General features: G+C 35.9%; 1 protein-coding gene across 2 annotated transcripts in view; it reads right to left on the bottom strand.

Moving 5' to 3' along the window:
- Positions 1 to 27,873, bottom strand: part of KLF12 (Kruppel like factor 12) — a 232,724-nt gene that overhangs the window by 118,232 nt on the left and 86,619 nt on the right. For both annotated transcript variants that reach the window (XM_045567222.1, XM_045567223.1), the window contains exon 2: positions 22,421 to 22,967. In XM_045567222.1, the coding sequence (XP_045423178.1) occupies positions 22,421 to 22,967 (547 nt within the window). The remainder of the gene's footprint in view (positions 1 to 22,420; positions 22,968 to 27,873) is intronic.

The raw sequence follows: 27,873 nt of genomic DNA, 5'->3' as shown, positions 1-27,873 counted from the left end.
TCTCTTTGCACACGTCATGCTGGCTGCACACAGTCAATTAAAACTCAGGGCTTTATGACATGAAGGGCTATAAAGCATGCCCCTTCATAATACATTTGCCCAGCTGATCTTCTGACTTCATTTGGTTACAGAATATGAGTTCTGTAAATATATGGCTTATTTTGCTAGCTTATCAAGACACTTGGTGAGAGAGACGTTCACAAGTAAATAGAGCTTCACTCAAAGGATGGTGAACTCCAAGGTTAGAATTGACCCTCTAGGCCCCACTCCACTTACTAATGTTTCAACTATTCCCTGTTTCTTGCTTCCTTTACTTTTGCTACAGCTAATGAGACTGTCTCTCCAGGAGAGCAGCAACTGTGATTGTCCTTAGAATCCCAAATTAAGATTTAAAAATTCAATCAATTATGTAAATCTTGTGATATTGGTACTGTGTAGATATACTATGCGATTTATTCACGTTTTTCCCCAATTCCTATCGGTACACTTGACAGTGTAATGGCTTCTGCTACCATTATGTGAAAAAATAACCTCATAATGTTCTTGTAATTCCCTAGTGCAAGGTCCACGTCTCAGTTAGAAGGCTGTTAGACCTCTCTACAGCTTTCAAGACTGTTGGTGATCCCTCTTCATTTCCAGCTTCTTCTTAAAACTCTCTCCTCCCTTGGCTTCAGGGACAGGAAAACTAAGGCCTGTGGGCCGTGCCACCTGCTTTTGTAAATAAAGTTTTATTCAGCCATGCTCATTTATTTTACATCTGACTTCTCTAGCGCTGTAACGGCAGGATTGAGTAGCTGTCACAGAAACCATATGGCTTGTCATAAAATACTCTCTGGCCAGAGAAATATTTGCTGACTCTGTGATGACACTATTCTTTTGGGTTCTTTTCTCTGATGATCTATCCTTCTATCTTCTCTTTTGTCTCTTCTTTGTGCATACCCCAAATGTTAGTTTCTACCCCAGTTTTCACTACCTACCCCCTTCTTCCTGTCTCTTCATTGGTGAGTTTCTCAGCAATTCCACAGAATTCCACAATCTCCCCAATTTCAATTACTATTGCAGAGGGGATAAATATCAAATCCACGTTGCCAGCTCTAAACATCAGTTTAGAGCTCTCCTTAAACATCAGTTTCATATTTCCAGCATGATACTGCCTACCTCACCTGCATGTTCAAAAATCATTTCAAACACAAGTCCTACCCTTCCTCCTGGTACTTGAGTTTCAATTGACAGACCCATCATTCTCCTGGTCACCCAGGTTCCAAACTCTCATTTATTTCATTTGTCCCCCTCATTCAATTGCCTAATTGCTCTTGCTTTTACCCCACATTTTTTTTAGAGCTCTTTTCTTTCTTTTCCTACTGCTTCTCACCAAACCTTCTCAAAGTCCTGTTACACACCTTCGTTCTGTATAGCACTTCTCTAGTAACTGAATGAATGTAAGTTTCCTTGAGACATTCCTTATTTTGAAATCCTTGACTTTTTCCCACCACCTAAAAAATAAGGTTCAGCAGCACCTCCACAACCATCCTACAGCTCATTTTTCACTGGGAACTCTGACCAGCCTTATTTCCAAAGCCCCTTAACCCAGCTCCACCTGGCTATTCCTTTCTACTCACCATTTGGCCAACAAAAATCCACCCTTTCTACAGAATGATACCTTCTTCATGAACCTTCCTTTCATTTGCTAATGAAATGCAACCACTTCTTTTTAAAAAATATCCATACTTCGTATTCATATATTTTCATGGCACTTTCTATTTTGAATTATAGTTAAGCATATGCTTAACTCCTGGAGGGGAGTGACCATGTCAATTATACTCTCCTATACACAGTAAAATGTAATATTTACTGATGAAGATGATGGTAATAAATGCAGATCTCTACTTAAAATAGTCACAGTAGTTCCCAGCTGGCAAGAGATTTTGCGATAAAATGATAAAAGTCTCCATTTCACATTTTATTAAAAAAATTACAATCTGACTTACATTTTAAAATTGACATTTGTAGGAGAAAAGTCCAAATCATTAAATTTCTATTACTCCGTAAAATCTTAGATTATACTTTTGGTTTGGGATGACACAGGAGTGAAAATGTTCATACCTTTTATTTACTTTTCAGCTGGATTCCCTTTCACAGGCTTTTCTTTCCTTTCAGGAAATCATTTTAAATACTTTCACATAAGTCTCATTTCTATCACTGGAAATGGCAATGAAGGCATTTTATCATTTAAAATATTACTTTAAAAATTCACGTTTGTTGAAATTATCATGACAGCTACTAGGGTTTCATTTTTCTAAAGAATCATGACTAAAACTATTTGTCCTATTTGTAAAAAGAAAATGAACCAGATTTACAGTTGTCTTGTGTTCCCTGCAAATACGCCTTAGAGCACAAAAGCCTCTCATGACTCAAAAAAACTCCTGAAATATTCCATTAATAAGTAGGCTTTTCCACTGTGCTTGGTAAACCTACGTAACTCTCTGGAGTCAGCCGACAGCCCTACAGTCTAGAGTCCCTCTGAGACATCACCACACCACTATTCCCCCATTACTTTTCCTTTTTGTCAATTCATTATAACTGCTCCAAACCCAAGCCAATCAGCTCAAATTGATTTATTCAAAACTGAATCCACTTTAGGCATTTAAAATAATAATAAAGTAATTTTGTGGTAAGAAATATGGGAAATAATGAGATCACCAAACTCATTTTCATCTGTAATGCACAGAGAAGATGATTTTAGCCATTAATCTATGGCCTTTTTATTCACTTTTCTTATTTATCTTAGTTGGCTCTGTGTTTTCGCTCTGTGTTTTCTGGTGCATAAGATATGGTCTAAGACCATCAAAATACTCAAATTTGTGAATTACTTATACATGCTGTTGGACCTCTCTGTAGCTTTAAGGACTTGGTGATCCCTCTTCATTTTTACTTCTGACCTCTTCGTAAAATTCTCTCCTCCTTTGTCATCAGGGATGAACACATTTGTCCTTTCACCCATAATGCATTTTCACCAAGGATTATATATTTCTTGTACAAATCCTCAAATCAGTTTTTAAAAAAATCATGAAAGTTTTCTTTCTTGTTTCACTGACATGTGCGCGCACACAACATACACACAGAAGCTTTTAACACGAGTTAAAGCCAATAACGAGTTGCTGTGGGGCACAGGCAGAGAACACAAAGCACCACTGAGATGAGACCCGTGGAGGCTCACTCATAAATTGACTTCTAACTTGTAATTTAACAAAATATAAGCTCTACATAACCAACTTCTGGGGACACTTGTGAAAAGCAGATATCGTAGATGTTGTATTTGTGAATGCCAGGGTCTGTTGTGTTAAAATCATGAAATATAAATTTCTTTTTAGGGCAAAAGCAAGTGCTGACTATTCACTTTCTAGTGCATTTCTTGGGATTGTCCCATCCTGGGGTGAATACTTTATTCAAAAATGACCTGTAAATATCTTTGAGCCACAAAAACAAGTATTGCTACATTTTTTTTCCTCTGTTCCAATCTCAGTTGAAGGATGTGTTTGTTCACATCCTCACTTTATGCAAACCCCAAGGAGAAAAATTTACTCTGTAAAACTGGAGGTATTTTCAACAGCATTTCTGTGTTTGGTATGCTTTTATGAGAAACGACAATTCCATTGTTTTCCATAAACCCACCAAAACACGTATTCTCTATGTTTTGGGGCTTTTTGTTAAAGAGATGTTATTTTTGTACTTTGCTAACACTCCTTCCCCCCCTTGATAAATTATTTAGTCTTTGAGAAGACCAGTGTGATCCTCACCATCTAGAAATGCAGTTACAACTTTCTTGGGCTTCTGGTACGACCACTGTGCACTGGGGCTTGTTTGGTCAGACCCCTTCCTAAGCCCAGGGACTCAAGCCTCTGAGCTGTTCAGAGAAGGAGCGCCATGAAGGCAGGTGGAACTGTCTCCAGAAATGACTCTTGATGAACAAGGTCAAAATTACAATTTTGTCTCAAGACAAGACAGGTGAAACAAGTGTTTTGAGAACATTGCTATAATATACACTACACTGGAGAGAGCATAAGAGGTACACTCTGGCCTTTTTTGCTTTCCTAACTTTAAACTGGGTTTATACTAACTTCTTAGTGAAAGCCAATCTTGGTTGTGGGAGAAGAGACGGTTTCAGAAGAAGACAGAACTATGACTGAGGATGAAGTCTTGGGCTTTCCCAGGCAAATTATCTGTTAAATTGTATGGTACAAACACAAGGGTTTGATTTTTTTAAAAAATAGTATGGTACTAAAGAAAAACAGAATTTTTATTGATAAAAGTCAGTGAAAATTTATACTGCTCTAATAATCTGCATTCTGAACATCATCCAGCCCGATTTTCTTGACCAAAGTTACCGCAGCACTCAGCATTTGCTGCCCCTGAGGCTAAGTTGAGGACCTGAGAGCCTGGATGTCTCACTACAACCCAACCAAGCTCACCCACTACGAGAGCAGGGATACTTCCTATGTGCCCTCCACATTTACACTATCAATTAAATAAGATGTCAGAGGCACCAAACCAATTCTTCAGTATTTTTATCCCTTTTCCTCCTTCTAGAAAGGAGAAATCCCCAAATCTTGAAAATCACTTTTTCCCATTGTCTTTCATATCCAAGTATCCCTGATATAAAAGAAAATATGAAGAGCCATTGAACATAAGATCCAGTACTTGGTCTCATTACCTTGCCCATAATTCTAGTTATTTACAGCTTTTCTTTTACATCAAGTCACTTTTTAAGACATTCCAATCATAAATATAATGGCCATCTACTTATTCTCCCAAAAGATTTAAATGAATCTCAACATTTTGTAGCATTTCCTTCAGATCATTAAAAAAGTAAAATATCACAGAAAGAGCCGAAAGCCCATTTGTATACTTTTTTTCCTATTTTGTTTTCTTCCATAGTATTCTGGTGTACATGTTGTCCTTTAAATACACATGTATCAATGAACAATACCTATATGGTTTTGTTCTCTTAAAAACTGTACATAGTATCATATTCTGTGATTTGTTTTTTTACTTAACATTGCATTTGAGATTTATTCGTATGCTTTCATTTTAATTGCTGCATAGTATTTCATTTTATAAATGGACCACCATTATGTATCTATTCTTGTCGTGATGAAAAATTAAGCTGTTAAAAAACAGTTATTCTTCTCCTGCTTACACTTTCTATTAAAAAAATAGACACTGTCGCAAATGTGTTGGCAAGTTTCTTCATATATGTATCTGAAAATGACAGGGTACGCGTGTCATCAGTTTTACTAAGTATTGCCAAAATCTCCAAGGTGGCTGGATTAATTTATACGCTCACTGGTGTAGGAATATGCTCATTTCCCCATATTGTGGGAAGACTTAATATTGACATATTTTAAAATTTTTCTAAAGTTTAAAATTATTCCATGCTATTAATTCTCCTCCCAAAACACAAGAATTTAACATGCTGCAACTATCCAATGAATACTTCCATCTTTCCTATTTATCATTTTAGTCTAGAATTTTGGTGCGTGTTTTACTATCAAGAGTTAATTAAAAGTTTCTATGCAGATATTTGTCTATAGTTTTAAAATCAATTCTAAGCTCTCCTTTCTTTTTGGGTTCTTTTTCTGCTTTCAAAAGTATATCCTTTACTAGTCATTTCAGCAAATTTGTGTGGGCAGTAAACTCTCAGTTAATATATGTCTGAAAAATTTATTTCATTCTTTATGGAACTTGGCTTCCGCTGAGTACAGAATTCTGGGATCCCTCACCCCTTTGAAGAGACTACTGCATTGCTTTCTGCTATTTGTTGTTGCTTGACAGTCTGCCAATCTTAAACTCCTTTGCAGATAAGCTTTTGAGATTTTCTTTAAGGCCTAAGGCTTGACAATTTCACTGCTCTGCATCTAGATGTGAATTTTTACTTAATTTGTCTATACTCTAAGATTCATAATCTCCCTTGATTTTTCCAAGTTCCCAGACAGCCCTCTGAATGTTGCATTTCTTATCTTATAGATGTCATTTTAGATTTATGTTGGAACACTTCAACTCATGTCTCCACTTTTCTTTCACGTTTTTGTCAACTTTTCCACTTGGTGTTATTTTCTAGGTGAAATTCTCAGTGCAATCTTTCAATTCATATGTTCTTCCATTGACCCTTCTCTCAGCATATGCCAATTGCCAAAACAAGGACCTGGGAATTATCCTAGATGTATTTTTTGCTTCATCCTTGACCTCCAATTGGCCAGCAAGTTCTATCATTTCCATCCACACTGCCCCTGCCCGGGCCCTTGGGTATTCTCACCTGGCTTTCTGAAATAGCCTCCTAACTTGCCTCCCTTCCTTTTATTTATTTATTTTCTAACTACATTCAGGTCTTTGCTTATGGATTTGAATGTCACCATGTTAACTTTCAAGCTTTCTGTGTCTCCCCGTAGCGTTTGTTCCTTAGCTTGGCACACAATGCCCGTGACAAGCACATCCATGCATGCCCCCGAGCCTCATATTTCCCCTCCTTACAAATATCTTTCATTGGAACTATACCAACCTGTCAACTTGAATAATCTACCTGCCCACCTATCTACAAGCATGCACTGTGCTCTTTCATATGTCCCAGATTTTGCATTTAAAAAAATTGCCCTTCCTTCCTCATATCTGGATAATGTAGCTAATACTTTCCTCTGAGAAATAGCCTCCTCCTGAAGTCACAACCACTCCCTCCCAACCAGGGAGTGTACTGGACACTTTGTAATTCACCTCCAAGGGTGTAGGCTTAGCTTATCCGTATTACAGGACCTGCCTCACTACAGATTTTTTGTCTGCTTTATCCATTCAGCTGTGAGCTTGTTGTGGGTATTGTTTGTACATTGTATATGTGTTTAAATCATGAAATGAATAAGTGAACAGAAAGGAATATACTGCACAATTCCTGGGTAAAGCAAATTGTTAAAAAAATGAAAAAGATTTTTTTTAAATCCTTAATTTTTGAATCAAGCAATTACATTTTATTTAGTTTTGACAAATGAATCAGAGAGCAACAAAGAAAATAAAATTGGTACTATAACCAACACATTTGTTTAAATAATAAACCTGAAGATCTTTTTTCTCATTTAAATGGAACAGCACAGGAAATAAAATTTAGGAAATTTGTAACAAGTCAACTAATTTCATTTAGTTTATAAAGTACAAAAGTTTCTGAGTGGTATCTTTTTTTATATGAAAATATATACATGTCCACATATATGTCTCTGTATTTATATTTATATATTAATATATGCATAAATAAGGTATAGTACCAAGTTCTTCTTTCAGCATATTCTAACTTGCCCAGGTATCAGATGGACACTGTATTTGGAAACTTACAAATGTGCAAGACCCTAAATAGACTGACTGGCTGAACAATTGGCTGAATTACTGACTGAATAGCAACAATATTGCTCATATTCCTTATATCTTTTCTGGAATAAGGTATGGAATAAATAAATAACATTAACAAATAAAGTCTGAGTCTGTGATGGCTTACTCTTGCTGTTATTAAGGATGACTATATTCTTGATGTTTGGTATAATCGTAACACTGAAAAATGCTCATAAACCATTCAGTAGCTTATTTAGACTTATAAACAGAAAAAGTTGTAATCTCCTGTTTATATCAGTCCACATAAAATTATACAATTAGAGCTAGCTTACATTATAATTGAAAGGGGGTTTACGTTTAAGTATAAGGGGCTTATCATGGTGATTAACTATAAAAACCATCACAATTGGCCAAGGAAGGCAAGAAATGTGCCTGTTAATAGTTGCACTAGTTGCAAGGTGGATAATGAGATAATAAAACACATAATTGGAGGTTATACTACCTTGATTACTGTAGATTATACCAATGGGCACAATAATACCACTGAGTAGAGCATCACCAGCTAGAGCTCATTTATTAGATGACAAATGGAGTACATTCCATTACAACCATGACTTCCTACCTCATATCATGATACCAATACATTTTGGACAGCCTACAAGGTATTTAACTCTTTATAAACTTAATAAATAGTAAGAGAACTGCAACAACAGAAAAGACACAATATGAGACTGAAGAGAAACTGAAAGAAAAACTGGAAAAGGCCAGATCTTAATATGAAACTATTTTCCATAACCAAATACACATTTTATGGAATTTATTTTCCAATTTTGAAGAAGGCATTTCTGAACATCTGCTATATAAGCCAGGATAATTCTAAAACTGTAATGTTATAATGATTATTAGCTATTGGCTAGTACTCAGAATTTTATTGAACTCATTAATCTAAGAAAAATAAATATAATTATAACAGTAATAACAAATGTTGGCTGTATCATTATTTTATGTTTTCCCTTGTGTTTTTCAGAGAATAACCACTACCAGAATGAGGCAAGATAGAACAGGCACGTCTGCGCTGTATGTGTCTTTCTAACCGATTCCCTGCTCAAAAGAGCTCCAGGCAGGAACCAGATATGTCTAAAAATGACACAGATGTCGATTTCTGAAACTCAGTGAACCACACTTTGACAAAATTTCCCTACACCTAGAAACATTAACCTACAGCTCAAGGCTGTTGTTTTTCATGCTGCAGGATGCCAGAGAAATGGAAATATATAATATAGCTCTATAATGTTAATATTTAACAACATAAAATTATTCCTGTAATTCATATGTATACACACACTTGATTTTATGCATGTAAAATACATTTCATATATAATAAATTTTAAAGTGTGACAAAAAATTAAATGATTTAAAAATACAGTGCTACCTAATTTGAAGAAATATGGAGTTGGAATGTTTAATATTGACAAAGTCTCTAGGTAATTGAGGCCTTTGAAGCATCATATCTAAGTATGGCAAAGCACAATGGCTATGGAGTATTTAAAATTTTTCATTTAATTCAAGACTCAACTACTTTTAAGTTGTGCCCTTATAAGGGGTAGAGGAAGTTACATGAGTCTCAGTTTTCTCATCTGTAAAAGACAGGCAATAATAGCTATACGTTGGTTATTTCGGGGCTTAAAGATAACATATGTAAAGCACAAAGAATATATAAGCATTCAATAAAGGTTATTATTTAAATTATTTTAATAAATATATTTATAAGATTTATTACATACTTTCCTGCCTTCTTCAAATAGACTGACAATAATTTAATCTTTCTTTTATTACTAATGGTCATTATTTCAAAAGCAATTATCATGCTATAATAAAGCATTCTCTCCAAGGACTAAAGAGCTGTGTAAACCTATCGGCTCCCATACGGAAAGACTTTGCTGTGAGCATTCAAGTTCTTATTTTCATAATAATTTTTGCATCTTCTTGGTTGGCTGCCACTTTCACCCTCGGTGACCCTATAGATAAAGGGAGTTTGCTAATTTGGATAGGGGTTGGCCTATGAGAATCTCAGGGGGCATCAAGCATCTGTAGATTGGTAACACAAAATCAGTCGATCTATTTTCTTTTACTAAGGAAAACTACAGGAAGTGAGGTGCTACAAAATTCTGTGGCCACTGGGCATATCTAAAAATCTACTGGGAAAACATTTTCGGGAACCCAACCTATAAAAATAAGTATTGAGAAACGTTCCTATTACTTATTTCTTCTTTGCATTTTTATTTGGTATTTTCTATCTATGCACAATTAGAAAATCATATTCACAAAGAATGCAACAAATATATCTAAACCAAGAGCTAAAAGGCTTTAAAAGAAAAAAAGATCTGGGCTCCTTTCCTGTAAGTAACATATATTTGATGCATGCAATATGTCTTATATCATATGCAATATGTGTGTATGAGTATGTCATAGCCTACATTTCAGTAAAACTACAGTATTCTTCATTCTTTAACGTACTCTCCATTCTCTGCCCTCGTTGTTCACCGTTTTCCTGGTGGGGAATGATCCTACCTACTCTATCAAAACCTTATGCTTCTTCAACTTTCACCTCAAATGCCACCTACTCTACCTTCTTTAAAACATTTAACTTCCTCCAGAGTCTAGTTCTTGTTCTTTGGAGATTTACAACCTAGGCCTCTAGAAGGTTTCCACTGTTTAAAATGTCTCTGTGTTTGTAGAAGACTGATTTAAAACATTCACTTCTGACAAAGGTCACACCAGCGATGATTATGGAATCCTTAGACTGAGCACAGAAGAGACAAAAACGCAATCAGGAAATTGACAATTCCTTCTAAATACAGAATATTTGAAAAAATTCAGACAAAGGTATTTTAGATTTGTGTTTGGGTTTACTTATTACACCTTTAGGATTAGAGATTTGAGGGGGGAAACCAAATCTTTGTTTTATGGATACAACAAATGGGCTCACCATGGTAAACACATCATTTATTCTTTCTCACAAAGAGATACTTAACTGCACAGGGCAAATAAAAGTAGCATTTTCCTTCTACTTAAGGTTTGTTACATGAAATTTATGTGTTTAAAATGCACTACAAACACCAAAAACCGATTGTACCATTATCAGCTTTTAAATCAAAACAGCTTGCTATCTGGTAAGGACAGGAGAACTGGTCGATTTATTTCATAAAACTTTATGTACAAAGAGACAGTGTCTATGAACTTAATGGAGAGAATATAGAGTCTGGAGGGGTAATTTTTATTACAATTTATAGTGGGATTATCCATACTCCACAGTTTTCAGATTTTATGGCGCTGTGGTGCTGGTGCAGTTAACTGCAGTGTGGTAGGAGGCATAATTTGTTTCACCCTGGCTGGGAAATGAAACTGGTGCTACTATTATATAAGTAACCTGGCGGGCTCTATTAATTGTCTGGATCCAATCAAAGCCATTATTTATCCCAGTTTCACAGGTAAAATATTTTACCTAGAAGTAAAAGAATAAATAAGAAGTGACTGTAATTTTCATACAGCAGTATCTTTGTATTAAGACTGTTTAGAAGCCATAAGAATATTTCTCATCCACAACTCCAGAAACTACTAAAACCTAAATCATATTATGCATCTATAATACCATTAAACATTATTCTTTCCTATTAAGTACTACGAAATAAACAAAATTGGGAAACAGAAGAAACAATATACTCAAGAACACCTGGAAACTACAGATTGATGTACAGCAATAACCACTTTGGGGATAGCATTCATTCATTCTGCAAACACGAGTTTTTATTGTGTCCCAGACACTCAACAAGGCAATGAGAAGAAAGGGGTGTGTGTGTATATGAACTGCCTTACAATTTAGTATGCACCATCCTAGAAAACACACGGCATTTGAATCAGGTCTCTTGCCAGAGAAAGAAAAAGCCTCTCTTTCCCTTCTGTTATGGATAAAGGTAGAGTGTCACCCTTAAAAGCCATGGAATGTACCTGGGACCTGAGATAGATTTGGTGGAACGGCAACAGACTGAGATGGAGGGGTAGTGGGAGACAGTCTGTACAGATGGATGAGGAGCCTTGCTGATTAGCATTTCATGTTTTGGCCACCTTCTGCCCCGTCATACAAGGGAAGGTTTCTTTTATGGTCAGGGTTTATAACTGCCCACCAATACCAGCCACAGCACTCCTAAGCATCTCATAAAATACACCATTCCTGCTGCAGACTGCATGCATTCATCCATTTGTTCATCCATCTCTTCATTCAATAAATATTTACTGAACATTTACTAGTGTCAAACACAATGGTGGGGAAATAGTAGCTAATGAGATTTAGAGGGTACTCTCATGGAGCTTAAATTTTAGTGAAGAATTTGGGAAACCCCAACTTATTTTATTTTAGACATGAGAATTTATAACAACATAAACCACATTAAATAAACAACTACAGTTCTTGTCAACAGAGGAGCTTATTCTTATTGCATTATAGTTTACCCAAGTCCTGCTGGGCCCTTCTCTCCTCAAAAAACTGAGAAACCCATACACCTATTATAGAATTATCTAATTCTGCCATGTTTCTACTGAACTCCAAGCCCCTAGTTATTGAAAAGGCAGTTTCTCTGATGCATTCTCCAAGGGCTATTCCCAGTTCTCCTAGTTTTACCAAATTTTCCTACATTCTGTTTTCCTGAATTTGTGCTGTCCCAAGACATGACCTCCATTTTGATTTTATTTTCTCTCTATGATATTCACAGGGGACTGGCTTCCTTGCTCACTGGGTTCATCTCTCAGCAAAATTTGCTAATAGCACATAGGTTGGCATATATATATGCTTGCACTTAGCCAACAAACATAATCCATAGTTTACAAAAACAAAACTTAGCATAGATACACAGAAAGCAGCATTTGATTTCTACTAAACTGAGTCACATACAAATGTGCAAGATGGGAAGTGGGACAAGTGGGTAGAAGTTAAGTTTTTTCTGTCTGGCCCAAATTAAATATAGTCTCTAAAAAAATATTTCATATACTATAATTCTAAAGACAAAGTAGGTAAGTTAGGTTTTAAATTCAGGTTTGAGTTTTACTAAAAAGGGACACATTCACCACACTCCCTTACAATCCTAAGGTAGCTGGGAAAATCTGGAGGCAATCCTAGAAAAAAATAACTCGACTGTAGAGTTCCTCTGGGTCTTTCAGTTCCCGTGGTTCTAAAATTCTACCACTAGATGGCAGTACAAAGACTGTCATTTTCAACATAGGTGTCTTAGTTCCATAATACGTGACTTCTAGTGTAGGGGATTTCGTTGATATGGAGGAGAAACAAGAATCAAGATTCAGAAAAAGGTAGAATGGTGAGGCGTGGAGGGAGCTAGGGAAGGACAACTGAGAAAAAGAAGAAGAGGGGAAAACGGAGGGAAGATGGAGTGTGGGAGGGCAGAGAAAGGAAGGTAGAGCCAAGGAGAATACTTTGAGAGGAAGAAAGAAGGGAAAAGGCAGAGTTAAAGGTGGGAAAGCTCCAGTGGAGTTTCTTTGAACCTTTTTAGACAGGAACCACTGTAAGAAATATGCATTGCAGCATTGGTACATAACCCCCCAAGATGGTACCATATTTAAAAGTTTCATGAAATAACACTTACTTGTGTGATGCTCCTAGATAGTTTGTAAGCTACTCCATTTTACTTCATTTCTTTAAAACCACTGATTGTGAGCTACTAAATTGATTTCGAGATTCACCAACAGGAAATGACCCATAGTGTGAACATCTTTTTAGTGTATGGTAAACTAGAGCTGGCTTATAAGAAGAGTTTTGTTTTTTGTTTTATAATTGCCATAGCTGGGAGTAGGGGACATCCCTGACCATATAAATGGTCCATAAAACATCTGTTGAATAAACCAACTAATTATTAGAAGAAAAAAAGATGAAGACACCTGGTCATGAAAAACATATACAAGTGGCCAATGATCAAAGTAGAGAAAGAATTGAATGTGTGATGGTTACTCTGTAAATTGGTGGCTCTTTTTTTATTAGATAGAAAGATAAATATTAATATCAATTAGTTGTTTTCTAAAGAATACAAAGTGGAATACCAGTTAATCAAATTTTCGACTAGCAATGGAAAACAGGCTGAGTGAAAGAGCTGAGAAAATAGTAATATAGCTTGAAACAAAAAAAGAATTATTAAGGGAATAAGAAAAGACAGGGAACAGAAACCACATCCACAAGGTTGTAAATTATTAAAAAGCCAATTTAAAACAACACTGGCAATGATTCTAACACCAAGTTTCCTCTTGGATCTTATATTCTTCCTTCTTTCATTTGTTCCTACTAGGTTTTATGAGCCATTGGGTAAAGTGTTTATTTGCTACATATATATTTTTATATATGTATATATTTCTTAAGTGAGTATAAATGCCCAAATATCATCAAAATCATTCTACAAATATTTGCAATCTAACATGTAAACTAAGAATTCCCTTGTAGCCTAACACCTGTACTATATGAAATTAGAAACATTATATTTAAGAAGAACATTATTGCGGGATAGAAAAAAATTTGATTTTTAAAACAGAACTGTTCACAAAGGAAACAAAAGATATTATATATCAAAATCCAACATGCACTGTTCAACATAGTAAATATCAGAGAAAACTTTTCAGGTGTAGTGAAAATTGAATATGTAGACTACATTAGAATACTTTATTTGTGAAATATAACATGTAAGTATAAATTTATTTAAACAAAGATTAGGTCTTTTTATTACAGGAGAAACTCTTCATAACAAATAAAATGGTGTGCTAGGTTACCTTATTCGGTAGCTCTTAATATTACTTTATAACAGAATGAACACAAGTCCATTTTGCTAACCCTTTCTTGCTTTATTATCTACTTTACCTAACAAATTAACTTGCCTCTTGTCTACATCCTCACTTCCTCAAGTAACATCTGTGTCTGAATGAAGTAGCATCTCCCTCTTAAAATGGACCACCCTATGTATCCACACTTTCTCCTTTTTCTCTTCTATTTTCCTTTTGTACTTTTATTTCTTATTTTACAGAAGGACATGGTGGGAGCCAATCAAACTCATTTCTTGGTATTTTACAGCCTACAAGGAACTTACCTAGAGTTTTCTCTTTTCTACTAATTCTGTCAGAACAATACAGACAGCTTCTGTCTCCTCTCTGAGCCAGTTATTATCATCGAATCTTAGAACTAACCCAGCCTGTGCCAGATGAAGCAGTGGAATCGACAGATTGTAGGCATTTCAGATAAACAAGAGCATAAGAAGCCAATTTTTTTGGTGGAATCCATTCAACCTCTTGTGCCTGCCCAGAAGTGAAAAAATACAGATAAGTTTCTACTCCAGGTTGAAAAATCAGGTAAAAACAAACAACAAATCACCAATATATCTGTAGGGGAAAAAAACATTCTGAACTTCTAGTTAAAATTCAATTTCTCATAAATATTGGCTGCCTGCCTTTCTCTATTTAACAAGCTCCTGCCTTTGTTTTATAAGTGAAACACTCAAGTCTTATCAAAGTCTATATTTAAGAATAATAAGCCAAAAAGAGCAACACTCTAGTCCCGTTTCCCAATAAGCAGTATTAAAAAAATAAGGAATGTAACTGGTTAGTTTGCTGATAAAATCAAATTCTGAATTAAAGTATCTACTTGAATCTACTCCATATATAGTAGTTAATATACTTAAGAGTAAGTGGAAGAATAAATTTGCCAAGGGAAGATGTGGTAGTTCAGTCACTCAAGAAGCAAAGACAACCACACACATAAGCACAGGTCAGCTGTCCGGACTATTCTGGTCATACGGACAGATGACAACAGGATTCCACCGAATGGTGAACTAAAGAGGACAGTCATATGTAAGGCAGACAGAAGAAGTGAGTCTGTGACAAGAACCATGACCTGAAACAAGACATCAGCATCAACAAGTGTGAAGACTGGTGGCTGAAGAAAATTAATGCAACAAAGCAATCTGAAATGGGGAGTTTCATGGGAACAAAACTCCAGTTGGATCAATGGGACAGGAGCATGGTCAAGGTATCCGACAAGCTTTGCAGCAATCACCACGATGACCATATTTCCTTTCACAAATATAAATGGCACAAGACTAAAAATACACTTGTGGCTTCTTCCTGTACGCTGTTGAGAAAAGCAACAGTCTGTAGGAAGAAAATGGGTGTGAGTATTTCAAATTTGTCCATGGCCACATCCCTCTGAAACTCCTGAATGGATGCTATGAAAATAAGGTATATTTTTGGAAGGTTCTTCACTGCGTATCTACATCTAAATATAATAAGAAAGCAACACTCTTTTAAAGGAGGTAACCAAAGAAATTGCATATACAAATTGAGTTGGTTTCTTACAGCAGTATCCAGTGCTCTAGTCAGATATTTTGGGAAAAAGTACTTCATATTCAAGGATGTAATAATCACACAATTGTTTTAAATTAGGAATAATGCACTTATGAGCTGTAAGAAGTTATTCTTCAAGTGTGACACTATTCCGATAAAGTCTTAATGCAATACATACGTTTTACAAAATGCTGGTTGACTCTTGGCTGCTCGTGTTACATTTGCATGAAAGAAAAATGTGGCTGGGGAGGAAAGGGAGTTGGACTCTTTCCTCCTAGGCAATTTATTTTATTACTGTCCTATGGACATTTGATGGCTTTTGGGTGGCTAAGCAGAAGACAGTGATGGTGGCAGGGGGTGGCGGGGGGAGAAATAACAGAGTATCTATATAAGCTAATGAAAAGGAAAGGGAAAGTGGCTGGAGAAGAAAACTGGGCAACAGCGATATACCCAGCAGACTCAATCAGGCTTTCTCAGGCCCTCACTATTCCAAAGCCACTGATCCATCACAGCCGTGCTTCAGTCTCATTCCCAGCCATGCAGGTTACTTGTTCCTCCCGTGAAAAGGAAAAAGGACCAGCTCAGGTATGGGATGGAGGGGATTAGCCCATTTTTTTTTAAAAGCTCTTTAATTGGATTTTCACAGATTGGTTATGGTATTGCCCTTTACATAGCTTTAATTTCTAAAATGTAATGACCACTAATGTTTAAATGTAAAAATTATCTGTAAAAGACAAAAAATAATTATTTGAGGCTCATGTTTTGTTTTCAGTTATTCTGTACATTCTATTAGACAATGAATGAAAAATATTTTATCTTATATTTATATTATTTCTGGTATCATTTTTATAATTATCAGTGGAACCCAAATGGTACTTAACTATTATTTTTATTTGTTGGCCAATAATCCAGTAGAGAGTTGAAGATGGATAATTCTAGAGAGGGAAGAATTACAGAAGCGAAGTTCTTAACTACACGTTATTGTTTATGTCATACTGCAGACATAACCCGTATCTTGCAGTAATTAATCTAAATTCTAAAGTCAATTTATTATGTTGACAAAATTGTTAGGAAAGAGATACATAATGGAAAATGAAAGGAAATGCAAAAAGTAAAAGATAATGATCGTTCTTGACAACATAGAGATACACTATACTATCTCCCCCTTTTAAAAACCTCCCTTGAGAGCCTAAATGCCTCTCATCTCTCATTCCATTTCGCTGCAACTCTTTACAGCAAAACTATTCCAAGAGCTATCTAGACTTTCAACCTCTCCTTCCTCACCTCCCACCTGAACAGGAACTTACTTCGGTCAGTCTTTTGTCCCCACCATTCCATTGATGTACTGTTTATCAGTGTCACCAGTAAACTCTCCCTCACCAAATCCACAATTCTCAGCCCTCATTTAATTTGGTCCCTGAGCAGCATTTGATATGATTGATGCTTCCCTCTCTCAAACACTCTGTCCACCTGCATTCTCTCGAACATTCTTCCCTTCCCTCAGGAGCAGACAGGTCTCAATACCCCTCCTCTTTGGAACATCGACATGCTGAAGTGCTCTGGGTGTCTGCTTGCCCTTCTCCATGTGGCTCTATCCTACACAGTCCACAGCATTAAATACTCCTTTACCCTGATGGTTCCCAAATTCATGTTTCCAAACCTGCCTCCTCTTTCCTCTATGCCCCAGGCTCACCTGCCCAACTGCCGTCTCAAGCTCTCTATGCAAATACGGAACAGGCATGTCAAATTTCACCTGTGTGAAGAATTCCCTTCTCAACCCCACTCTGCCCCGCTTATAATAAACAGCGCCACCATTTGCTCAAGAGCTCAGCCTCACACCTGCAAGCCATCCTTCCTTCCCCTCCTTTCCTCAAACCCCACATCCAAACACACCGCAGTGGTCCCCTCCCAGGCCTTCTTGTTTTCACACCTGCCCTGTATTCATGACTGCATGCAGTGGCTCCATGTTTCTATAAAACAGATCATGTCACACTCCTGCTCACAGTTTCGGTTCGAGAGGCTTCACAACACATTTGAAACAAAAACCGACACCTTTACGGCATAGCCAGGGAGGCCCTACACGATCTGCCCCCACCCCCAGTCCATGTGCCTCCCTCTGGTCCCTCAGGCCCCCCTGCAGGTCCTCCTCCCACAGGCCACACTCACACGTGCCTCAGGAGCTTTGAATCTGCAATTCTTTCTTTCTGGAAAGCTCTTGCCCAGGTATTATTAGCAGAGAGGCCATCCTTGATCGTACCTAAAATTGCACCCCTCTCTCTTAACTTCCCGTGCTCTTACCATGCCTTACTTTTCTTCATAGTTCTTACACCATCTGACACATACTGTTTATCCCACTAGAAAGTAAGGGTCATGACAATAAGGACTTGGTAATCTTGGAGCTCCGATTCCCAGGACTCTGCTTGGCATAAAGTGAATGCATGTTACATATGGGAAAGGAGAAGAATCCTAAACACACTTACTCTTCCATCAAGGCAGTAATGAACCAAGAACAACTTCGCTTGTGATTTTTTTATGACCCTCTATGCTTTTCTGCTACTAAATATCTATAAAAAACTAATGAAAATCTTCTGGGAAATGTACTACAACTTCCCCAGGCTGGACTGAAATTCCCTTATGAGGTCAAATAATCCCTTTAGGGTCTTGTTTATAAATATCATGTCTCAGGTTCAGCAGAAACAAAACTCTCCTCTACAAGGACAGCACTGTACCCCTGAGCACTTCTACTTGGGGTGGGGCTACACTGCTACTTGTCCTTCTGGTATCAAGTGGAAAAACGTCTTCCTCGGGAGACCCTTTCTGACATCTTCACTCTCATAGTTCTATTCTAAAACATGTTTGTTTATTGTACCTTCCAGAACATCATTCTATTTTTCTTTATATTGTATAATATTACCTCCAAGGTCCAACTGAGATATCTGGGTGCTCAGGACTAGCTGACAACTTGCCATTCCTTCAGACCACTATTCTTCACATGCTTGGATGGGCTGAAGTCCTAGCCTCATTAGACAGCATTTTCATACCACTCTGTTGTTAGTCAGGCATCCCTTGGGGAAGTTCCACCTATCCTGTCCCCTGTGCAACACGGTAAAAACATTTATTCCTATGATATATAACATCCTATGCGAAAATGCTTTCGTCAAATACTGCTTTCTCTATTTGCAATCATAATTAAACCCGCTGCGCTGGGCAAATTTCTGGCTTGTCTATTTTTAGTCCACTCTGTCCACAATTATCAGCTATTTAATTGTTTCTATGATTTTTTTGTTTAATGTCAATATCTCCCATTAGATGGGAAGCACTGTGAGACAGAAACAGCATCTGTTTTGTTCAACACTGTATCTCTGGTGTCAATAAAATGCCTGTTAATGATAGATGCTCGATAACCACTTGAATAGACAAATGACTCAATTTACACGAACACGGATAGGTCCATTCATAGTCTTCCGTGTAACGTGACGTATGGGGTAATCTATTTGTCTATCAAAGACCAGATATGTTATACCTACTTTAAAAGTAATTAGCCAGTACAATCATCTACATTTATATGCATCACATTTTGTATTTTTACTATTAGTGTTTTGAAAAGCCAACTCCCCTTTTGTATTTTCCTTTGCTCCTCCATACCAGATATACAAGTCCTAAGTGGGCAGGGACGTGGGGCTCCCTTTATCACTCAGCCACTTCGTTGCTGGCCCACTGTCCAGCTGCTTATGTGCAAAATAAAGAAATGAGGAATTACTGAAATGCCCCTTTCTTTATTCATTCTGTGAGGTAGGAAGCCAGCCTCCTCCACTAGACACTTTTACCATTATCTAATTAATCAGTTAAGCAATAAAAAAAACTTATAAAATGCTATAATGGCAGTATTTGTAGAATATGGTGATTATAAAAACATAAACTAATAAAAATAGAAAATATGGACTGTTTCCAAACAATTTCTCATTCTAAACTCTCATCTCTTAAAATTTGCTATAGTAACAACTTTGAGAAGTATTTCCATACCAACTTCTTAGGGCAGTTTTTCTTTTTAAAATATAACAAGTTTTTGTTCCTCCAACTTTCTGTTTTTACAAGAAAGAGAAAATATTTTCAACATTATTGCACCTGGTAGTTTGGGGAAGAGACAATGATAAACTGCAAACATTTATTGATACTTGATCAATGCTAGACATATACACCTTATGCTCTTACTTAATCTTCCCAATAATCTTCTAGGAAATCATATTATCCCCATTTTGTCACTGATAAAAGTGAAGATTAGTGATATTAAATAATTTACCCACCTGTACAGCTGTGAGAGAACTAGGATGCTAACTCATACATCTTTGATCCTAAATCTCATGTTTCTAAAGACAATCGCACAGTCCAGCGTGTTTATGATTAAATAAATTCTTATTCTTGATAGGAGAAAACTACTAAATAAAAAAGTATTGCATGAAACTAACAAATACACTCATGTAAAGAACAAATTAGAGCATGAGTCTTAAAGTTCTCCTGCAATGACTCATTTTCCAGAAAATTAAATTTTTAAATTTATAAAATATACTTTAGTATACTTTTAAAATAATATTATCCCATAAAATGATAATGGCTAATAAAAGAGATATCTCTTTTGTTTCCTTCATTAGTGAATCAAAATTATATAAAAGGTCAGAAGCAACATTAAAATCATTGTTAATCAACTTCTTAATAAAACAATATTTTTCTTAAGTACTCCTGTACAAAGATTGGATTCTGTCATGTACACATACACACACGTGTATAAAATAATATGCAAGATTGCATGTTTTGCTACTTACTAAATCCTAATTCTTACAAAATTTATAATCACATTTCCAAATTATAAAGGAAAACAAATACCTGATTCGGCCTTCAGTTATGTTATTATCATTCAAATCATTTGTTTATTTCTATCAGAAGTATTAGCAATATCAAAGAGAGTTCAGCTCCAGGAAAATCCATAAAAAGTCTCCCTAACTTCTCTTTTTCCATTACCTTTTCACTAGAGGGTGGCAGGGCTAGTTCCTGACCCATAACAGCACAAAAGAAAAAGGTTGCCAGGTAAGCAATGAGTGCCTGCATCTGAAGTTTGCAGTCTAAAATCCCTATATGCGCATGAGATTTTAATTTGATGAAACAGGGAAGGTGAAATTGATTTCATGTGCTACCAAGGAACTCACTGCAAATAAAACTTGCCAATGGTGAATGCACAGTTTCGTAGCATCTGTTTGCAAAAATTTCTCTAAACTCACAATCAAATGTTACTTCTGTGTATTAAATCCTAACATATGTAAGAACTAAAACAACCATGTGTACTAGCATTTTATAAGAAGGCAGTGTTTTATGTATTCAATTATATTTTAATTGTAGGCCTCAGTAGTAATACAGTGTCAAAGTACAAAGTAATACAACCTAAGTCTTAATCCATCATCATTTCTAGACTCTGAAGACAAGATACATACATATGTATTCAGTTTAAAAGAAAATGAGTCAATGATTATGGGCATTTTGCATTTCTATGGAGGGGTGGCTTATTTTTTATATTCATAGGTAGGGAAGCAAGAATAGACAGTCACCACAATTCCTTCTAGTAAAAATTGGCAAAAAAAAAAAAAAAAATAAGAACTTAGCAGTAGAAAATAACTTCATGATCAAGTGTATAACTATCAAATTTAATTAGTTATTATTACAGTCATGTGGCAAAGTGACTTCCTGCCTTCTAACCCCTCAAAGGAAATAATAATATTGCATTTTAAAATATTGCCATTATATTAAGTCATGTGAGAAGTTAATAATCCAAGCTACATGATACTTTCATAGGCAAACACCTAACTTTAGAATTATTTCAGTGGCAACTTAATTTACAAGTTATTCAAAAGCACATGGTCAGATTCTAGGCATTGCAACTTCATGACATTTTATATTATTACCATCTCATAAATTCCAGTTGAACAACAAAAAAAAGAAACATTCCAAAGCTGGACATGGTGGCTCACGCTTGTAATCCTAGCACTCTGGGAGACAGAGGTGAGAGGATTGCTTCAGCTCAGGAGTTCGAGAGCAGCCTGAGCAACAGCGAGACCCCATCTCTACTAAAAATAGAAAAATTAGCTAGGTGTCATGATGCATGTCTGTAGTCACACCTGCTCGGGAGGCTGAAGCAGGAGGATTGCTTGAGACCAGGAGATTGAGGTTACAGTGAGCTACGATGATGCCACTGCACTCTACCTGGGGTGACAGAGCAAGACTCTGTCTCAAAAGAAAAAAAAAAAATCCTGATTTACTTTGTAAAAAAATTTATACTTTATAAGCAATTATACTAACCATAGATTGCCCTCACTCATATTTAAAGGTGAGAATTTAAAGGTAAGTATTATTTTCCAAATTTAGATATCTGAGTTCTGACATTAAGGAACTTTATGATAAATAAAAAAATAGACTAAGTGAAACTGGAGCATATACCCACATAAATGTGGATTAGTTCCTACTAAACTGCACTCTACTCCATGGCTGATCAGCTGATGTCTCCGTGTTGTTCTGCACAGAGCTGCTTTGGATGTAAGTGTCTGCATACAATTTAGGGTCTGTCCACTGGAAAAAATGATGTTACCTCTAGTGCTGAAATAAATCAAGGCTTTGTGTCTCTTACCTTTGCCATGGCCTCTCCCATCCTCCAAAAGCGGCACGACGATAGTGTTGTTCACATTTCCAGGTGACCTTACAGCTGTGTAGACAACAGGCACCGACTGTACCACCACGGGGATGCGGTGAACGTGACTCAGTTTGTTAGACTGTAAATTCATGGGACTTGAAGGTGGTACAGGATGGATAATGTGCAAAAACTGCTGGCCTCCCACACCAGATGCAGAGGCAACAAGGGGCCCTGGAGTTAATACTGTTGACGAAGATGAGGCTGAAGATACTGATGTTATAACAGTTGGGGATGAGGCTGGACGACTAGAAGACGATGAAGACGTTGAAGTTGAAGAAGGTGAGGAGGCAGACGCTGTCATGGAAACTGGGGAAGATGAAACGGCGGTAGGGGATGTCCTGGCTTTGTTTATTGACAAGTCCACTGGCTCAGTTTGTGTTTGGAAGTGATCTACGGATAACGAGTCCTCCGGGGGCTCCCCTTTCACATTATTTAGCAACAGGGGAACAGCTTCCATATCGGGGTAGTTGTGGACGTTTGGAGACTGTGGGAAGAAAAACGGAACACGTATTTACCTTTGTTAATCTCACTTTTAAAAGATGCATGATTTATCACTTGAATGTTTATTAATTTTTCTCTTATTGCCACAGAACATTAATTCATCCCCCCAATTATTTGAAGGATGGCTCTGTGACAGTCGCTGTGATTAAAACTGAGGGTACAAAAGTACAAAACACAGTCAGACAAGGCCTCTACCATAAAGACATTTTCATTCTACGGGAAAGATAGACAACTGTTAGGAGAAAAGACCATAGGAATCTAAAAATGAAGAGCAATTTTCCAGAAAATCTTCTAAAAGACCAGTTCAGAATACAAAGTAAAATCTACTTAAAACTGCATAAATAACAACCTGTTTAATTAAAAAGTCTGTTGGTTTGATCCATCACTCCATTAGAAGTTTCAGTTTCCTCCATTATAAACTAATGGGAGTTTTGATTAAATAACCCTAAATATCCTTTTCACCTCTAAAATTCTACAATTCATGATTCTAACCCTTACTTAACACTGTCATAATCTGGAGACACAGTACCTAGCAACAATACTGGGAAAACTCACCGTGATATATCTACTTTCAAATTTGTTGCAAAAGTTACCATACCATCCTCATTCTGAGCATTTAAAAAGGGCACAAATTTCTTCAACCTTCATGCCTGATCCCTAGATTATTAAATCCAAGTTATTTCTAATAATGAGATAACTTTCAGTGTACAACAAACTTTTTCTCAAAATAATGTATACAACTACTACAACTGACAATTTAGGAAATAATAATTCTATGAAAAACTTATTCTGAAAATTTTAATGTATCTGTAACTTTTTGTTTAATTTAAAATAATGATAATTTTGTCTAAGTTCATTTGCATTCTTTTAAGTGTTAATGAGCAGAGTTTAATAATAATATTGAAGACTTCAAGATTTTTATCCAGACTAATGTCATCAGCATATTATTACTAGGCATGAATATAAACCTATTCATATGCCTACTCATAAATTCAACAAATATTGATTGATTGTCAACTTCCAAGCCCCTAAATGGCCCAAGAGTACTATTAGCATACGTCAGTCTTGTCATAACAGAGAGAATTAAACTAGAATATTTTAGTTTCATCTAATTTGACCAGGCCAACATAGACATTATTATTCTATTACGTGAAGACCAAAAACTTGTTTCACCTTTAGAACAATGCTTAAAATTATATTAAATGGGTTCATTTTGTTCTCCATTTAATATAAGATTCAGGTTTGATATTCCTCCCAAAACTTTAGCATACATTTACAGGAACAAAACATGTTTCTTAAAGGCAATAGAATATAAATTACAGTTTCATTGAAAACATATAATAGGCAGTACTGCATGGGTATTTTATTCAGCAACAATGAGAAAAGAAAGAAAGTAAGTCAACAATGGTTGCAGATCAACTAAAAAGGGAAATGAGTTGGTGTTTTAGTGTTTTTTTTTTCTTCTTAGCTAACATGGTTACTTACCTACAAAACATCAATTAGAAAATTTTTTTTTAAAAATCTCCTGTATGAAATCCTAAATGACAGAATTTTCATTTTATGTGCTGAAATTGAGAAATAAGTTTTTTAATCTTCTCAAAGACATTGAAAAACAAAAGAAAAAACACCATAAATTGAATTACTTTTATAAAAAGCTATTAGCATTATCTACTCTTTAACTAGAATAGTATTTCAGTTTGTTCTCAGAACTATCATTTAATTTCTTTGTAGAACAACATAAGGTGTTTCTTACTAGTATGTCATACCTATACAGAAATTCTTTGTTTAGGATGCTTTCATAAAGGACATCAACTAGTTTGTCATTAAATATATAAAATACATCATTACACACATATTAATATTAAACAATACTGGTTTGACTTCAAATATACTCTTGATTAGTTTCTCTTTTTACTGCATTAGATACATCTAAAAATCATTGTCGAAACACTCCATAATGTAACAATATAGGAGCTGGCGAACACGGAGCTAATTTGTAAGGACATTGCTTCTGAGGCACCAAGCTTCACTGAGCTTTGCAAACTGCTTAGACTTCTCTGGATTGTGAACGAGAGTCCACTTTTGTAGGTATCTGCTTAATTCCTTACTGAGAAAAACATTTACTCCCATGGTTGTTTTATCATAATAGAAGAGTGTTCCTCTTACAATTCTGTTGCATATACTAGAAAGCTGTGAAGACCCAATTTTAAGAGCCTCTAGGTACTTTCGGACACTTGAGAATTACAGAGCTTTTGCAAACCAAAATGCTCATAAAACTAAGCAAGGATAAATTAAACCTATGGACCAAAGACGTATCTTATTTGGAATCGTTTACAAATTATTCATGAATTTATAAGTGCAAACATGACAGAGACACATGTTGGTTCCTTTTTCATATGTAGCATCTGAAATGCAGTTAGCATATTAAAAATAATAATGCTTTGTCAGTATAAAGACGACAAAATCCTTATTGTGCCATTCATCTGTTTACAGTGTTGATGCAGCATCATATCCTGGGCAGCCCACACTAGTCTCTTATACAATGATAACGTGGCAGGTAAACCCGTCTGTAATTCCAGCTTCAGGCTGCAGGCACATATTTGTAAAGCCAGCAACATATGGTTTCAAAACAGCTATGGCACACACTCTTGTTCCTCCTTTTAAGGAGGAGAAAAGACTCGAAAGTCTTGGTCCTGAAATAATCATTAGGAATTCATTTCTTTATTTATGGGAAGTAGCAAATGGAAATGCATTGGTTCTGAGGTCTGCCTCCATGAATGTGTGGCAGTAGCAAGTGGATGAGAACACAGCAGACAGCCAAGAGAGGGAGCGAAGGCTGAGGAGAAACAAAGGGAAAACTCCAAATGAGAAATACTCAGAGCAGCTGGAAATTAAACGAAAGGACTACATGTATTAGAGAAAGTGAGAGGAGATGTGGGGTATTCTACCCAGGGAATAGCCTTGAAAGGGTCGGAACACTGAAAATTCACACCATAAATAACAAAGAAAGGTTATACGTTTTAAGCATGATGAGAAAGATAAACTTTTGTAAAAAGAATAAAAAAAGGATTCCATACTAAAATTCTGATACAACACTGATGGATGTTCATGGCAGTGTCAACTAATTGTTTTTAAATAAAAACCCATCAAGATTTTTTGCCTGAGAATAGTGACTTTAGCTGACTTTTTGCTGCTGATGTCCCTGGTATGGAAAGATGAAACACTTACATACTCATATTATCGAACAAAAAACCAGACTACTTTTAGAGGCATGAAGATTAAATGGGAACACTGGATTTTTGTCAAAGACGAGAGTAATTTCCTTTTCCAGAAGATTATATAATACCCACAGTAAAGCTTAAATTTTTTTACATTAAAGAATTGCATAAAAACACGTAAAAATCCATCAATTCATAAAAAACAATGTGTACATGAAAACCGAGAGATAAATGTAGGCAGGATTATTATTGTCACATACTCTTTTCTTCAAAACCCTAAAAGCCAGTTTTACTCATCATAATCCACTTGATAAAATATTACACATAACACTGTAGTGAATGTGTTTTTTTAAGTGATCTAAGAATTACATCTGAGCTTCTCTAATGAGATAAATTTTTTTTTCCTGAACATTTTAAAATGTAACTTCAGCTTTAGGCATTTTGTAGAATGATTGTAAATATGAATCTAAAACTTCCTTCGTGTTAGTTCCCAGAGTACTAGATGTGTTTCCTACAGTTATCCATTACCATCAGCTGAATCTTATGGTCTGCCAATGAATAAAAAGCATTTTTAATGATGGTCATGTATTTTAATTACCTCAAGGTCTTAAACGGAAAACCTATGCCTATGGATACCACTCCATCTTTGGAAAGCTCTCCAGAGATTCTCATGTATAGACAGGATTGAGGACCATGGATAATATTCTGCTAAATGTTATCCAAGATTTACATGCTGTTTAATTTCTAATGGTACCAGGGATTTTTAGAAACATGGACTATGTATGAGCGAGCGCACGCACACACACACACACACACACACACACACACACACAACGGCCCCAACTATCCATCCAGCTGCCATTTAAATCAAGTATGTTTCATTTTACTTTTACAGATTTTTTTGAGAAATAATTTCATGGCAGTTTTTAGAAAAGATTATAAAGTGACTTGCCCAACATTATATAACTCGTGGCTTAACTAAGAATCTTTGTTTTGTAGAACATTTGATTTGGACACAAAAGACTTGAATTCATGACCTATCTCTTATTGCTGTGCAATCTTGGTATCATCATTAAAATTCTCTAGGTCTTAGCTCATCCATCTATAAAAAAGTAATTTTAATTCCAAACTCATGCAACTGTTGCTAAGATTGAAAGAGCATTAAGTGCTTTTAAGCAATACAAAGAAATGTGAGAGACAAGCAAGCGGAACTCTCTCTCCTTAGAACTAAAAATTCCAAACAGAATCTCATTTATTACTAAAATTATCTCAGAAGTGACTCATTTCTTCACTCACTGAGTACAGCATAAGATGTATTCTGGTGTAGAATCGCATAAATATAGTCACTGCAGAGGTACAGTGTTTGCTATATAAGCAAATAGACACATGTTACAAAAGTAGCTGAATAAGTCATATTTAGGAATCACCTATGACTTAAAACAACATATTTTCTCTTAAAATATAGTCATTTGACACTGGCGTCTTTTTCTATTTTTTAGCTTAATTAGATTGGCCACAGATCATATAACAGTTGATGGGATACGTTTTAACTGACTGGTCTGATTTCTTAATTCCACAATACAAACAACCTACATTAATCCATACCTCAGTGTGCATCCATTTTGACAATAATATATATTCAAATAATTGTTTTGGGATGCTGGTCATTCT

Source organism: Lemur catta, chromosome 13 (assembly GCF_020740605.2).
Source record: "Lemur catta isolate mLemCat1 chromosome 13, mLemCat1.pri, whole genome shotgun sequence".
In the NCBI taxonomy this organism is placed as follows: domain Eukaryota; kingdom Metazoa; phylum Chordata; class Mammalia; order Primates; family Lemuridae; genus Lemur; species Lemur catta.
This window is presented reverse-complemented; position numbering and strand designations above follow the sequence as displayed.